This window comes from Pangasianodon hypophthalmus, chromosome 7 (genome assembly GCF_027358585.1).
Source record: "Pangasianodon hypophthalmus isolate fPanHyp1 chromosome 7, fPanHyp1.pri, whole genome shotgun sequence".
NCBI classification, from domain to species: Eukaryota; Metazoa; Chordata; class Actinopteri; order Siluriformes; family Pangasiidae; genus Pangasianodon; species Pangasianodon hypophthalmus.
The window spans coordinates 15,876,862-15,894,099 of record NC_069716.1 but is presented as its reverse complement, the minus strand read 5'-3'; the positions used below and the strand labels follow the sequence as shown (position 1 = coordinate 15,894,099).

The 17,238-nt window shown below is 38.7% G+C and overlaps 1 protein-coding gene across 6 annotated transcripts in view; it reads right to left on the bottom strand.

Annotated features, from left to right (window-relative positions):
• Positions 1-17,238, bottom strand: part of LOC113528964 (discs, large homolog 3 (Drosophila)) — a 69,902-nt gene that overhangs the window by 29,492 nt on the left and 23,172 nt on the right. For 4 of the 6 annotated variants that reach the window (XM_026917850.3, XM_026917845.3, XM_026917846.3 and 1 more), the window contains exons 2-8: positions 12,525-12,578; positions 10,066-10,116; positions 8,932-9,056; positions 8,081-8,250; positions 7,803-7,939; positions 6,776-6,920; positions 6,013-6,187 (exon numbers count right to left, since the gene is read on the bottom strand). In XM_026917850.3, coding sequence (XP_026773651.1) covers positions 6,013-6,187; positions 6,776-6,920; positions 7,803-7,939; positions 8,081-8,250; positions 8,932-9,056; positions 10,066-10,116; positions 12,525-12,578 — 857 coding nt within the window. The remainder of the gene's footprint in view (positions 1-6,012; positions 6,188-6,775; positions 6,921-7,802; positions 7,940-8,080; positions 8,251-8,931; positions 9,057-10,065; positions 10,117-12,524; positions 12,579-17,238) is intronic. The other 2 variants (XM_026917851.3, XM_026917849.3) reach the window with 1 other exon arrangement.

The following is a 17,238-nucleotide window of genomic DNA, read 5'->3' as shown; positions in this document are numbered from 1 at the left end:
TCTCTCTCTCTCTCTTCTTGTGTCTGTCTTTCTCTCTCTGTGCTCACAGTAATTGGCTCTGCTTGGGTGATTAATGGTGGACAGAGCTGACACGTCTCCCCACAAACACTCTCTCTGGGAAACACGTTCTATTTGGCACAATCACAGGTCCATGGCTTTCATGGCTGCCATGTACCACTCTTTCTATTCTCTCTGTTCTCTCTTTTCGTCTTTCTTTTAAAGTTTTGAGTTAATACTCTACCACAGCTCTCTGCCTCAGATCACATGACTTTAGTCTAATGTGACTGTTCATTGTGCAACAGACTGTTCAAGATAGTCCAAGCCTTTTGGAGCAGCTAAGAATAAACTAAGTGTGATAAATGATTAACAGTTTAAATTCAGGAGCTTGATTAATGTTGCCAAACAAAAAAATATCACTCTCTGTAGTTTAATTGGGGCAACAGTGATTTAGCAGTCCCAAGATACATGGAGAAGTATAGTTTTTAGATTATGAGCTATAAAGAGACTGGCCATTTTACAGTCACTGTTGACTCAGTGCAAAGTTAGTGATTAGTCTACTATGGACTGTATGTGTACTAAGCAAACAGTGATGTCCAATCACCCAAGTCTTTTCCCACATCCACCTCGGCTGATGCTAACCTCGACAGGGTGTTTGTATTCCTTGTATTAATGGGCAGTGCTGTAGAACAAATAAACTGCATGGAAAAATCAAAAGACACAAAACAGAACACAAGGTCATAAGACGTAAGGATGCCAACCACTGTACTCTCACAGAGTTGATATATGTCCATACTCTCTATTTTTGGCTATGACTGTTCACGTATGGCCCAATTTTTTAAGCCCCATGTCTGATCATGAGAATGTAAAGATGCAGACTAATAGCACTTTTCCAGTGGCATGGCACACCAAAATACTGGTTATCCTTCATGCTGTCAATATCTCACTCTCCATGTGAGCTGTGCCATACATACATACCCATGCTGAATTAGTTACAATTTTTATCCAGGTATTATGCAAACTGAGCCAAAAATAGAGCATAGCATGGATTGATCAGTGATCACAGACACAAATAATTCATGTCTCAATTCTCTACCATCACTTCACAATGTCTTACTTCTCTACCAGCACAAATAATCACTGCTCAGTAATGGTGACTGTCTGGCAAAGTTGCTTTCTCTTTTTGTGGTGGATTTAAGAGGCAACAGTTTTATTCAACAAGTTCATGTTTCAGTCATTATTATACATTTACACTTACATCTTGATTTGATTTTACTTTTTAAAATCTACCATCTTGAAGTTAGGCTGAATCCCTAATGGCTATTTACTTTGTTTGCATGCTACATAGCACATCACATAATGGAGTTGTACACCTTACCTAGTGCCCTAAAGAATGCATTTATTTTCTGTTGTAAAATCATCACATGCATCTTATGATAATTTTATTGGTGTATTTTAACATATTTGTATTTTTACGAAAAAATAAGAATATCATCACACTTGGCTAGTTTTTCTGTAGTTGGGTGCCACTGTGTTAAAACTAGCTTTTATGTATTTTTCCTAAAGATTAAATTACTGCCATGCTTGCAATACTATTAAAATAAACGAACTATTTCTTGTGCTCATTGGTTCACCATGTTAGGGAGAAACACCACACACATTTTATCCTAAAATTAGACATGCCTTGTTTCATTCCAGTATAATTTGTTTGAATGTCAGGTAGTATTTTACTTCTCATTCCTATTAGCAGTCACCAGAACGTTTAAAGAAACTCCTCCTCTTTTCACAAGCAGCTTTTTGTGATGGGAAAGTGACACACACTTGGTCAGGATAGGGATAGTTCTGAGTTTGGATTTGTTGGAGATTCGAGCCGTGCTGTGCTCAGTGGAAAAGTTTTATACATGGCCATTTCATTTGCTTTGTGACTCAAGGTTTTTATGTAGGTATGTCACACTCTTTCACATCTTAATGCTAGAACCACAATGCTATAATCCCAAAGAAACGTCAATTTAGTGTAACAAATGCTTGAAGATTTGTGTCTTCAATATCAAGAAATGCATAATGGCTTTAAAAGCTGCAGCATGTTGCTATAAAATGGCTGCCCTTACATCAAAGGGTATGCAGAAGATCTCCACTGAATCTCCTTAATATATGCATCTGGCAGTGGCTGTGGTTCTAAGGTGGATCAGATAGACATGCAAATGTATCAGTGACAGGCTTGCGGGAAGCACAGATGGTCAAAATGCTGATTTAAGTCCCAACTATGACTCAGTGAGTGTCTCTCTCTCTCATACACACACACACACACACACACACACACACACACACACACACACACATACAGTCTCCAGAAGCAAACTGGAACCATACAAGAAATAACCACATATTTATATCCATATATCTGCATATTTATCTCTTTGTAACCTGAATAAACATACATATACGTAACCTAAGAAGGTAGATTTATAATTTATTTACATCACTTATGTGATTGGATTAATAATTCATGAAGTACTGAAAATTCAATACTCTTAACTTTCAATACACAGTGTGCTGAATGTCAGGGAGTGAGAAGTATTTTCAAATAGTTTTTTGCCATAGTATTGTTCTGATATTAAGTATTATGATACCATATCAGTATTGAGATCAAAATTACAGTATTGTGATAACCCACAAAGATATATGGTGTATATCTTTGTTTTCTACATGTGATTTATTTATATTCATGTGTCTGTGGTTGTTTGTGTGTCTTCAGATGTTTGTGTGTGGGTGTATGCGCACATGCCTGTATGAGCGCTCAGGTGTTATGTCACTGTGTGCATTTCAACAACTTCTGAATAACTGAAGGGCAGCTGCAGGACTGTGCCTCATTAATTGTCACTGACTACAGAATCAACTTCTCACTTTTAAATACAATTATAGGAAAAACAGGGTATATTTATACAAGTGGAACAAAACCCAAACCATTATAGTGCTTCAAGGCAACATTATTGTGTGTGTCCTAGTGAGGTCTAGACATTCTGTGAATCTCAAGACAACTACAATTTTGATTCAACTACACATAAGACTGGCACAAGATTGTGGTGTTATATTTGCAGTATTTTTGTGGTAACCTGGCTCAGAGCATCACAACTGTAATAAAGAGTGGGAGCAGAATGAATACAGTATCAAGAGGTTTGGCCTGCCGCTGCCATAACCAATCAAATCAGCTCCTCTCCTTCCCTTAAAGAACTAAGCATGCACAGTGCAGTCCCTGCACCGCTTCACTCACAGTGCGAGTGTTTTTAATCCATGACCATGAAAATACAAACTATGTACAAAAAGAAAATTTGCTTACACCCACCAGAATTAGCAATTCAATTGCGTTAGCCTGAAACTTGAGCTTGTCTCAGCAGAAAAAAACAGCCTGTACACTTAAAATATTTACACTGGCATGTAAGGCTATTGAACGTGAGACAAACCTGCAGCATATAATTTTTAAATATACTAGTAAACTTTTACATGAATGTGTACATAGATGTTAAATATCTGTTGGGGGTGCCAAAAATTGTGCCACATAGTTTTAAAAAGTTCTTATGAGGATGATTTTGATAGGAAAAATATCTTCACTTATTTGAGTGGAATCTTTATAGAAAATAGTTGTTGATTTACTTGCGGGGAGCAAATAAACATAGTGTTATTTATAGTGGTAAATGGGCACTGGTAAAACACACCCCCTCAATTTCTCTACTCTCCACTCGCACTAACATGCAGATGGATTATGTATTTCAGTTAATCCTCTCCTGTTTTTAAGTTCCAGAGTAATACCTATCGCTGTAGATTTCCTTTAGCAGTACATGAAGCACAAACAAGCAACTGAATACATAGATAAGTTATAAAGACTGCAAATATTCACTTAAAATAATCAGATAAAAATAAAATAAATAGAAGCAACATGTTTGCTGTAAAACTGAAAAAGATGTATAGCAGGACAGAGGTTCACTGAGCACAGATATACAATGCTGAGTGAAATGAATGATACACAGCAAGTTACAGCACATCACATAGACTGAACCTGCAGAATTTACCTTCAGAGCACCAAAACAGAACATACATGGCCTAGTGAAGAACTCAAACTTATATCTGATTGAGAGGGGAACATGAAGATGGTGAAGACAATCTGGATTATTACAGTCTGAAAATGAGAAGATGACAGAAGCTGTGACTCTGTAGGGCTTAGGGTTAAACCGACACAGAGCACAACCTAAAGCCCAGTCTCACATTTGCCTTTCCATATATCTGAACAGGATATATATTATATAAATATACACATACTGTGTATATTGAGTATATGAGTATATATTTGAGTTAATAGAACTCACTTAATTTAAGGCAATCAGTCACAAAGTTTTTAAGCAGTCACTTGTGCAATTTTAAGTATTATACGTCTTTGTTTTTAAGTCATAATTACTTTCAATATTAATTACTTTGAATTTATGGTTATGTAAGAAGAACTCATACACATTGTGTTTTCAGCAACATATTTAGTTAAAATACCCCCCAAAATATGCAAAAACACATTCTACAAATGTCTGACATTAAGCTAATAAACTTAAAAATTATTAAGGTAACTGATTGCCTCAATTTTTATTAATATTATCATTATTATTTTTTAAAAATTCCACATTTTCTTTCCAATTTGGTTTTGGCCAATCCTCACCCACTAGGTACCTCTCCCCTATCATACAACAATTACCAACTGTTGAAGATGAAAGCTAACACGTGCTTCCTCCAAAACACGTGAAGCCACATCTTTTCGAACAGGGTAGCGTAACACACTCGGAGGAAAGCTACCCTGTTCTACATGTATAAGCTGACAAACACCCACGACTGGCTAGTGTCGCTGTGAGAGAGGAGAGAGACAGTAAAGCCATCCCTCCCACCCAGAGAGCACAATTTTGCTCTCTTGACTCCCAGCCATGGATGGCTGTGGCATCATCTGGATTCGAACTCTCAATCTCTCAACGATAGGGGGAACGCTTTTCTGTTGCACCTCTGCCTCATTGTTTTTAGTTCTGTGTATATATTCACATATCTGCACACCATACACTCCTTTATGCAACTAAAGTGAGATGGTGGTGCTAGAAGGGTGCAGAAGGGGTGACTGTCAGGTCAGGTTAGCTAGGCTAGGCTAGGCTAGGGTAGACTGAGCAGAGCAAGAAGCAATGGGTTAGTACCTGCCAGTACCCCCTCTGCACAGGTGGGGCGAGGGAGGGCTCATATCGCTGAGAGGTTTTTGGATGACACTGTAAATAGGCTCGGCCCTAGTGAGAGTACAGAAATCACACAGTAAATGGGGCTGGCTCAGACACAGAGACAGCAAACACACAGACAGAGACTTTGGCGTGTTCTGTACATTAAGCATGCATACAGAGACGAGCTTGTGTGCACACACGCATGCATCAGTAAAAATGTATACATTTCTCATTCAACACAGTAGACTCGAGGGCTCTCATGTCCCTGGACTGAATGGCAGTAATGGGGGCTGGACTGACTCACAGGCTGATCTCATCCAGGAAACTGTGGCAGTTTTTCACTGTTGAAGGCTGAATCTTTAAATGTCAATTCCCAAAATCAGCTCTTCTATGCTCCCACGGGCCTGAAGAGGCTTAATATATCTTTCATGTTTCTATTTATACCACAAAAACACCACCACACAGAGGCATAACATGGAGATCTCATAGATGTTCTACTGCCCACATCCATCACTGGTATGAAGATAGTCTGTTCTGTTCTGTCCAAATCAAGTGAATTCTATTAATCAAATTGTATCAATAAGAATTAAACAAATAATGGAAAATAAAGTATATGGGCTCAGGTAAGAGTGGTGTGAAAGGATAATGTGCAAAATATCACAAATTCCCATCCTGGTGAAACACAATGTAGGTGTATTGTGATTTCTGACAGTGAGAGTGCTGTTATTTCACTGTGACAGTAGGTGGCTTTGTAAAAGCAGAGAAAAGGTGAAGAGCTGACCTGGTAAAGTCGTCCTCCCCCAGCATGTGCCGTGGCACTGGAGAATATCGTGAGGGAGTGACCTGAGGAGGCTGGTACACAGGCTTGGGCTCCATGGCTCCCATGTATGCCATGCTAGAGTTGTGGCTGACGTGGTTATCCACCATGGTGGGGAAGGCTGGGGGGAGGGCGAGACCAGTAGAGGGAAAAAGAGAGATGATTAGTCCTGAAGTGGTTAATGCCACATGTATGCGTTTGCAAAAGCACGCTTGTTTGTGAGAGAGAAAGACAGAATGAGAGATTGAGCGTGTGAACATGTGCATGTGTGTAGGTATGTGTGTGTGTGTGTGTGTGTGTGTGAGCCCAGTTGGTGCTTGGCAGAATCCTTAGGTGTGACTTTACACAGATTTGTGTGCGCCTCCTCGCTCAGCAGGAGAGAGAGTGGAGGAGGGCTGTGTGTGGAGCACTGTGGCATGTGGGAGTCCGGAATAAGAGCAGACACGGTACACCCACTGCTACACCTCTGCACTGTTACAAAACGACACAGCAGTACACTAAATCATGTCCTAATGTCTCTTGAAAAGACATGGATAGTCGATGGGCAGTATCTCGAGTAAGTATTACTGTTATTGCTTTAATATGATATAATTGCTGATTGCCCTTTAACTAGATTTCCTACATTCTACCTGCTGCATTCTATTCTGAAGCTTAAGATAAATAAATTATACTTTTTAGAGGTTGTGGTTGTCGTCTGCAGTGTAGACTGGCAGAAGGAGGTACGTACTGCTAGAGTAATCCGGAGGTGCATACATGTCGTTGAGGTGCACAGGCCCTGGCTTAGCCACTTTCAAATAGACCATGTCTGAAGTGTTCTTCAGTGCAGCAACAGCCTCCTCATGACGCACATCCTGCAGGATGATGTTATTCACCTTCACACACACACACACACACACAAACACACACACATTTTGGGTTTACTATCTTTGTGAGGCATTTCCACAGACATTACTACATTAATGTAGATAAATAATGTAGGTACAATTAACCTCGGTACACAAAGACCATCTTTTGTCTATTTTAAATTTTCAAACATAAGATGCATTCTTATTTGTATAAAAACAAATCCTGGAGAATACCCAAATGTCCTCATAATCCTAAAATGTATGACATGTATGCCTATTTTTACTGAAACATTTGGTCCTGACAAAGGACTAAAAACCTTCTAGCACACACACACACACATACACACATACACACATCATATAAGCCAGTGTCTGGTGTTTGACCCCAGGTAGTGCGACACTGTATTTGAGGCAGCAGGAAGGAAATGATAGTGGAGAGGAGGCCAGGTGGCCCCTTGCACTTGGACTGGCTTCCCTACAAAGGGAAGAAGACGCAGGAGTTTCTTCCCTTGGGGAAATGTTTCCTTGCTGTATTGAACTGTTGGTGGAAATTCTGCATACACTAAAACACCACAGAGACCTACACATTAATGTCACATCATGTTGTCAGAACTACATTATTTACATTTATTTCTATAGGTGTGTCAGTGGCTCTGTTCTGTGTTGACACACATCCACCAGACTAGTGGCTCTGTTCATATCAGCAATCAGCTTATCTGGAGTTCAGATGGAGAAACAGATCCATATCAGATATTTCCGAGGGCTGTAAACACATGCACCTAGCTATGTGAAGGAAAAGATAAGGCTGGTACAAATATGTGTCTGCAGGTATTGAATCAAACCTCTTGTGAAAATAACACTAGGTTTTCTTTGTACAGTGCTTAGTGTAGTGTAGACGTGGTAGCTTACAGCCAGCAGACGATCTCCTGTCTGCAGCCTTCCATCTTTCTGTGCAGCTCCGCCTTCAATGATCTTTGTGATGTAGATGCTGTTGTCTCCAGGGATGTGCTGATTGCCAATACCTCCAGCAATGCTGAACCCCAGACCTAAAACATGATGTGAAATTAAGAAAAAAATTAACAGAAATTACTGAAAAATTCTGATGTCATAACTACATAAAACGTTTTCAAAATACTGTGTGTGTGGATTTCTGTGTGTATGTGTGAGAGATTTGTGTTTGCTCTGACCTTTAGGCCCTTTGAGCAGATTGACCTCCAGGATGGTTTCGGGTGGAGACTGTCTCCTGCGCACCAGCAGTCGGACCACAGGGCCGGCCTCCTTTAGAGCCTCCACGGCCCGGCTGTGCACCACCTCCGACACATCCACCTCATTTACACGCAGTACACAATCATTCACCCTAACACACATACACGCCATGTCAGTCAGTGTTACAGGACAAACATGTTTAAATTTCACTATACACCTAATCTAGTTTTAAAATTTTAATACTATCACCATTACATGCCTTCTATAAGAATGTGTTCTTTAAACATGTTCTATAAGACATCTAATAAATTAAATAAAGATAAATGCAGCTGCATCAGTAACAGCAAGAGGCAAATATGACCACAGTTCAAAACTGCTAGTTTACTTACTAATAAAGTGACTGTGGTTGAAAGGTGATGTTCCCTGGCATGGCACTTGCTACACTGATCACACAACATAACAAACTAAACCACCCTGACCCAGCCTAAATTAAATGTATCACAGGCTTTACAGAGCTTACATTTATGATAGATTGTTCTTTTTCTTTCTTTTCTTTTTTTTAATACTTTTTTTTTTTATTTTACTATTACTATCTGTGAAAGACAAGCTTTTGACCCACATTCTATGCTGCTCACCTGGGAATTGTGACTGCTTTGAAAAATGGTCACATTTAATAAATAGGATACTGGGGTTCAGAAAGCTCTACACAAAAACACAACTGCATAATAAAAATTAGGGCAGTGGTTCTAAGGCAGTGGTTTACTAGGACAGCATTTCTTCTAAGCAGTGTAACTCAGAAAGAAAAGTGACAGAAGAGTGTGTGCAGACTCACCCTAGTCTTCCATCCATGGCTGCTGCACCTCCTGGGATGATCTTAGTGATAAAGATTCCTGGATCATCAGGAATGTGTGGATTATCAATCCCTCCAGCAATACTGAAGCCAAGCCCAGAGTTTCCCTGTACAGTACAGTAGAAAGTTTAGGTCTTTAAAACTATCATTGTGGTTATCTTCTTAGGAGATTTCTCCTTCAAAGAGAAGCAATTCAGAAGACATTTTAAAAAACTTTACTCAGTAAGAGTAGATATAGATAGTTAGAAGCACATAAACATAAGTGATACTGTGTTCTGCAAGAATTTGCTCAAAAACACAAAAAGTGTTATTTCAAGCTTTTTCTCTACAAACCTCACTTCTCTTTCTTGTTATCTGACTCTCTGATTATCCCCTTTGATTACCAGTGCTGTGGCTTAAAACACGATGGTCTATCAGACATGGTTGCAAGACAGGCCCCAAAGAAGACAGCAGAGAAAAGATTCACTTTATTATTTTCTATAATTAATGAGGAACAGTTAGGGAGGCTGGCTCCCAAGCCAGAGCAGGCACACTGAGACTCACTGTCAGTTGTTACACACCCACAGACCTTTTACTGTGTGATCCTAAATAGTTTATTTAGGCCTCAGCATGGAGAAATTCCACTTAGTGGAGTAGCAGCCCTGCAATTATCTTGAAAGCCAAGAGATGCATCTAGGCCTATAGGAGACCCACAGTGCTCTGGCATGCACTGACCCTTCTGCCACAGCTACTGCTGTTTTAAGGTGCTATATACTATCTGATTAAAACTTTATTGCTTTATACAAAATTTAGGGATTCAGAGAAAGCCTCAGCCCTTGGAAGGCTATGTATTCACTCATAAGTTTAGTGTTCACTTAAAACAGTTTCTTCTTTGGGACCATCTTGTCATTTTTAATGAGTGCAGCCTGAGAATTTGAATAAATTATAAATGGAGAAGTACTGCAGTTGTTCTCTTTATGCAGAAGCCATTTCACAGTTGTGCCTCCTGTTCAGTTCAAGGGCTCACTATTTATTGCCATCTAGTGGTTAGATGGGCACAGGTGACATAGAGAACACGAAACTTAAACAAATTAGCAAAATATAATAATGTAAAGGAGGTAACAGAATGCTATTCACCCTTTCCAAAATAATTTCTTCATATTTGTACATGCCATCACTCCCATTTACCTGTAATTAACAAAAGAACAATTAATTAATATACTGTGCTCTCATAATTTGTACATAAGGTTTTATATAATAAAACACATTTACTAGACATAATATTCAGTCACTTACAATTTTAAACAATAAACACAGCAAGTACATTCAATGCACTGAAGACTATAGATTAGGGAAATAATTCGATTATTAATAGTGACAATTCTAACATGCTATGATATTTTAACATTGTGGTTCAAATGTCACAGTTTTGTGCAGCTGACTGTGAAATTCTGACAGAAACAGTGAGACACCTCAAATAATCTACCTGCAGTTTTGATTCTTCACCAACCAAAAAAATTTTCTTAACTCTATAGCAATATACAGACTACAAATAGTCAATGTCTCACTCATGTTCAATGAAAACTATACTTGTGAAGCTTTCCCTTACAAATAAAAACTTTGATGAAGTGTTATATAATTACAGACCTGTTTTAAGTTACCTTAACTGTGAAATTCAAACAAGTGACTAGCTTCCTAACCACAAATCTACTTTTCAGTCAGGATTCTGGTCCAAACAGATGCTGAATATGGATTTTGGTAGAACATCTGTTTTACTACTTGACCTCAGCGAAGCCTTTGACACCATCAATCATAAAATAGTCATAGACAGACTTAAAAACAGGGTTGGACTTTCAGCGATGGTCCTAAATTGGTTTATATTATACTTACAAGCTGGGACTTCTTAGTGGTAGTGATAAATGAACAAATATGTATCAACCAGATGCCCATGACCTGTGGTGTTCCACAGGGTTCAGTTCTTAAACCACTTTTATTCAATTTACATGTTTCCTCTTGACTAAATCCTACAAGTTTATGGAATATCTTACCACAGCTATGCAGATGATTTATTAAGCTTCAGCTTTCTTACCAAACAGCTATGGCTGCATTGACCACATGCCACTGCATTAAACATATTACCAACTAGAAATGCATCTTGCAGTGAAACAAAGATAAAACTGTCAACTGTTTTTTTGAAAACAAAGATGAGTGATTTGCTGCCCATCTTGACTCCAGAGCCCTCAAATCAAAAGAACATGTCTGAAAACTAATGAACTCTTATTTTATTTTTAGCAGTCATAACAAATCAATTACTGGCATTATATATCTCATATAATGTAGCCAAATATACAGAAATAAAAAGAAACCTATCAATACTTTTATTTATAGCAGGGTTGAATATTGTAATGGTCAACTGATTCAAAATTTCTTTGCCAGAGTTCTCACTAAAAAGAAAACAATGGAACACATCACCCCAATTCTTAAATCCTTAGGTTGACTCCTAGGATGTTACAGAATTAACTTCAAAGTACTATTATTTCACTATAAATAAACTAAATGGTTTAGGAGCAACACCTCTGTCTAGTATGCTCAAGCAACATAAGCCCAGCAAGACTCTCAGGTAATAGCAACTTGTCAGTTATTGGTGTCCAAGTTAAACACTAAACATGGTGAAGATTAGTTTCTATGCTGCTCTTAGTTCTAATTTCCAAATTTCAGAGAACCTCTGAAGTGCCTCAATTTTTAAATCAAGGCTGAAAACCTATTCAAACAAGCCTTTGGTTTTAAAGCTTATTGTACTGTACTTTTAAATTCTTTTCATTCTTTTTTCACTAATTTTCATTTGTTCACTTTATCCTGTTAGATTGACCTTGATCTTACATTTCTTAAAATTCATATTTTAATTTAACTAAATCAACTGTTTTACACACTCACCGTCCACTTTATTAGAAACACCTGTACATCTGCTCATTTATGCAGTTAACCAGTCAGGCAATCATGTGGCAGCAGCACAATGCATAAAATCATGCAGACATAGGTCAAGAGATTCAGATATTGTTCACATCAAACATCAGAATGGGGGGAAATGTGATCTCGGTGACATTAACTGTGGCGTGGTTGTTGGTGCCGCATTGGCTGGTCTGAGTATTGCAGAAACTGCTAATCTCCTGGGATTTTTACACACAACTGTCTCTAGAGTTTACATAGAATGATGTGAAAAACAAAACCACTGAGGGAACAACAGTTTTGTGGGTGGAAATGCCTTGCTGAAGAGAGGGCAGAGGAATATGGCCAGGTTCAAGCTGCCAGGAAGGATATAGTCTCAGATAAACTCAAATAATCACTCTTTCCACCAGGGTGAGGAGAAAAGCATCTCAGAACGCACAAAACATTGAACCTTGAGGTGGATGGGCTACAACAGCAGATGACATCAGGTTCCACTCCATTAAAAGTGGACAGTGAGTGTATATTTTAAAGCATTTTATTTGCCTTAATAATCTCACACACAGGAAAGGTAAAGCCAGATTGAGGATAATAATTCCACATGGCATGCAGGGACTATTGGTTGTGTACTCAGAGAAACAGCAGATACTTACATAAGGACCTGCATCCAGTGAGTCTGCATTGACAATGATGGGAGGAGGGTTTGCCTGCAAAATAAAGAGATACACATTACCTCAGTGTGTGAGGCTGGCTTCTCACACATACACGCTCACACTCTCTCACTCTCTCTCTCTCACACACACACACACACTCCCTCATATACGCACTGTCAGGAGCAGGGAGAAAATAAATCCACGCCATGGAAACAGCCAGTGTGCCGCCATGAAACATGGTACATTATCACCAAGGTGTGATGCCGTAGGGAGAAGAGCGGAATCAGGACTGGAGGTGTTAGGATTAAATTGGCCTGTAGTTCTCTGTCAATAAACTACACCTATAGCACATGGAATATGCTACTATATGTTTCAATTCCCTTCTGGACTACACATGATTCCATTCTTCCATCTTCTTTGATAAAGTGTTACTAAGAGGTGTTAGTATGTGCAAGATAGAGATGGATGCAATAATATGCTTCAAATTAAGTATGTGACAGACTAAAATGTTTGACTACATCAATGAGTTATCCAGTGAGAGTAAATGGGTAGACACAAAGCATCCCGAGGGCTTTCATGGCATCATAAAAGTAAACTTGTTTTCATCATTGATCTGACTGATACAGTGAGAGCTGCTGAGTGATCAGCTTCAATGTATCTCAGTGGTGTTTTTTTTTTTTAATTTAAAGGAAGCCTACTACAGGGAGCATGGTGGCTTAGTGGTTAGCACCGTTGCCTCACACCTCCGGGGTGGTGGTTCGATTCCTGCCTCCGCCCTGTGTGTGTGTAGAGTTTGCATGTTCTCCCCGTGCTTCGGGGGTTTCCTCCAGGTCCCAGTCTGAAGACATGCATTGTAGGCTGACTGGTATTTCCAAATTGTCGGTAGTGTGTGTGCGATTGTGCCCTAAGATGGGTTGGCACCCAGGTTACCCCATGACCCTGGGCAGGATAAGCGGTACAGGGAATGGATAGATGGATGGAAGCCTACTATACTGACACAATTGCATTTAGTCATTTTCCCCAAACAAAAAAAAACTGTTGAGAAACTACAAAGCAAGATTCCAAGAAGGACCAAGAAGTTATGAAGATGAATATACTCCAACCAGTTATTGTTTATATAACCATAAACTGCTTACAAAATAATTGTACAATAATCTTCTGCTTATCCTTTCTGGAATTTATATCACCTGGCAGCACACTATCACAAGCCGCAATTTTAAACAAATAAATTCTGAACTTTTAAAAAATGAGTGCAACAAAAAACACCAATATGTGAGATTACAGCAATATCCCATACTTACACACCATAGACATTCACCCTTCACATTCTCTTTCTTTGTAACTGCAGTTTCAGTTTTACAGTATCACAATAACTTCTCCATGTCATGCAAGGCCACATGAGGTACAACAGCCCTTTCTTAAACTTTTTTGTGTCACAGGTTCATCCTCCATCTCCTGTTTACTGACAAGTACACCAGGACAGGCACTCACCAAATAAACACCCATTATTTACTACATTGCTAAATAATACAGTAACAAACTACAGTGCTTCATATATGAGCTTCATTACTTTAATTTCTATTTATGTATTTTAATTATTAATCTGTTCTCTCGTCTCTGATGAATCTTTTTAAAAGCCAGTCAAATCCATTCTCTGCAAATAAGGATCATGGTAAGTCCAAAGGCAGTCATGTTAGTATAACAATGTGGCACTTTACAAGGGAATTTTCTGAAATACTGTAGGAGACATGAGGTATTCCTGAAATTCATAGGCTTAGATATAAGTGAACCAAGTATAAGACTTTGTTTATTAATTACCATTATTTCGTTGTACAAATAGATTTCTTGTTTCATATTTATGAATAAGAAACATTTTTAATGTTATGTCTTTAATTCTAATCATTCAACAAATCACAAGGTTCTGAGAGGTTTAAGCAAAGTGATATACATCCTCACTTACTTGAAAGCAGATATAGACCAGAGCCATAATATTGTCCGTTCAACGTATAAGATATAAGGTATAGGAATGTATTAGATGATAAAATGATTTCTTATACACTGCAAACTCATCTGAACATCACTCTGCTCGCTTTAAAAGAGCCACTGCCACACTGTAATGGATTATAACAACAGGAACAGACCTTCAGCATACTGCACTTAGTGCACTGGAAGGAAAATGTACAGTAAATGGTCCAGCCTGCTCATTAGGTATGAAATTACCCAACAAACCACACATCATTTCATGCCTGTAAAAGCCAGGACTAGCACAGTCTGGGATTTAGTCTATAATTTTACATCTTTATCACACTACATAAGTAAATAAGAGGAAGGAGGATGATAATATCAGTGTGGGCTGTATCTGTCTCTGAGGAAGGTGAATGAGCAGTCCACATCAGCGACCAAGAGAGGCCATGACCTGGAGTGAGGCTTACATGGTCAGAACATTGCTGCACATCACCCTGCACATAACCAACACTCAACTACCTACCTAGAAAAAAATGAGTAAAATGTTGGAAGGTGTCCAGATGTGTCAGAAGGGTAGAGAAGGACCATGGGTGGAATTACCCAAATCTGGATAAGATTATCATAAATCCCTTAATTTCCTTTTAATTCAAAATCTAATGATGAGAGGCTGTTCTCTAACCAGCTGTCACTGTTCACATCTCTCCAGCTGCAGTACAGGAATCAGGGCCACACACACAAAATGCTGGTTGGGTATTTGATTTATTGCAGCTGCTGCTTATTTAGAAAATGAATTAATACTAGCACCCATCCTTGACAGCCTTTCCCAGTTGGACTTGGTTACGGACCCGCGGGATTACAATGTGAGCTCTCAATGAACCTTTGTGAGTGGTGGGACGTGCCATAGCCAAATTGTTAAATAATCAATGTGTTCCCATGGCAACAGCAACTCAGGCTACTGGGTAGAAATGGATAGGATCCTCCTTCCAGGCTGTCTCTCTCAGTGCACAGTGCTGCTAATGGTGGAATTGGTGGAGGCTTGCTCTGGGTTTAGCATAACTGTTTAGAGGACAGGCCAGCTCTATCACATTCGCCCAACTTTGCCTGAAGCTGCTGCACAATAGCCAGGTGAGGACAACTATCCATTAGACAGCATCTGCAATTTATGACTTTTCCTGCCAGATAGCTTTTGGGTGTAGCAACACTCCATGTTTAAAAGCATACTTGACATTTAAAAAAAAAAAAAATCTAAAAATACTGATCTAAATAAAGATTTGGGCTTCATGCTTTATGAAAATAGCTACTACATGTGATATCAGCCAACATATTACAAAACTACAAGATTTCTTTTGCCATATTGATCAGGGCCCAGTGTCACTTGGCCCAGTGTCAAGTGGGCCTGACCAAAATAAATCAGTTTAGTAGAACAATAACACATCCACAAGTCTTAAATGTACATCCTGAACATACAGTCAGGTCCATAAATATTTGGACATTTTTAGCTGTCTATCACAGAATACTGAAGTATTGAATATATTAAAGTGCAGACTTTCAGCTGTAATCTGGGGGTATTTATATCCAATGGTCTAGGAATTACAGCACTTTTTATATGTGCAACACCCCCTCCCCATTTTTTAATGGTCCAAAGGTAAATGGACAAAATAACAATAAATTAAATACTTAATACTTAAATACTTAATACCTAAATACTTTTATTTTTTAAATATTTTTATACTTGGTTGCAAGTCCTTTGTAGTCAATGACTGCCTGACATCTGGAACCCACAGACATCACCAGACACTGAGTTTCTTTCCTGATGATGCTCTGCCAGGCCTCTACTGCAGCTGTATTCTATTTCTGCTTTATGGACCTGACTGTATATCACCTAGACATCTGATGAACAGACTGTTATTCACTGCCAAGAAAACAAATTTTCCAAATTATAGCTCCCCCTTGAACCTTTCCACATTTTGTAGTGTTACAACATGGAGCTGAAACTGACTTAATTGGGATCTTATGTCATGCATAAGCATTCGCCCCTGCTGGAAAGAGGCATAAGATATAAGGTACGTTCCTAATAACATGATAAAATGATTTCTTATACACTGCAAACTGATGCTCACCTGAAGATGACTCTACCTGCTTTAAAGGAGCCACTGCCACACTGTAATGGATGATATCAATATGAAATATTTTCCCCTGACATACTCCAGGAATAGACCTTACTAATACTGCACTTAGCGCATTGGAAGGAAAAGAGATGTGGTTGTAGCTTGCTAATAAAGAATTTCATATCATTAGTACATTTTGTCAGTAGCCGAGTTTATTGGCCCCCTAGTGGGATAAAGAGACTAGATCTTTTTTTGTTGTTGTTGTTGTTGTTTTCAAATCTTTCAATTCAACTGCAATCCACAAGACGTGGGCCTGATTAAAACCTTTATCAAGATGGTCCCTGCCCGTGGGTCATATGTTTGATGCCCCTGGTATAGATATTAATATATGACTATCACCTTTAGTGTCCAAATTCACACACATTCATAGCACATAAAAAATCCTTCTAATCTGTAACACTGTAAATATGCAGAAACCAGATTCTCAGTGCAATATATTACCAAAGAATGTTTTACTTATTTGCAGTGAACACCTCTTGTAAAAAAGACTCATGTTAACAAAGTGTACAGAGCTTAGTAGTCTCCACATAAATTCTACTGCATTTTAACACTGTAACAGTAAAAGTCTTTGCCTCCATATT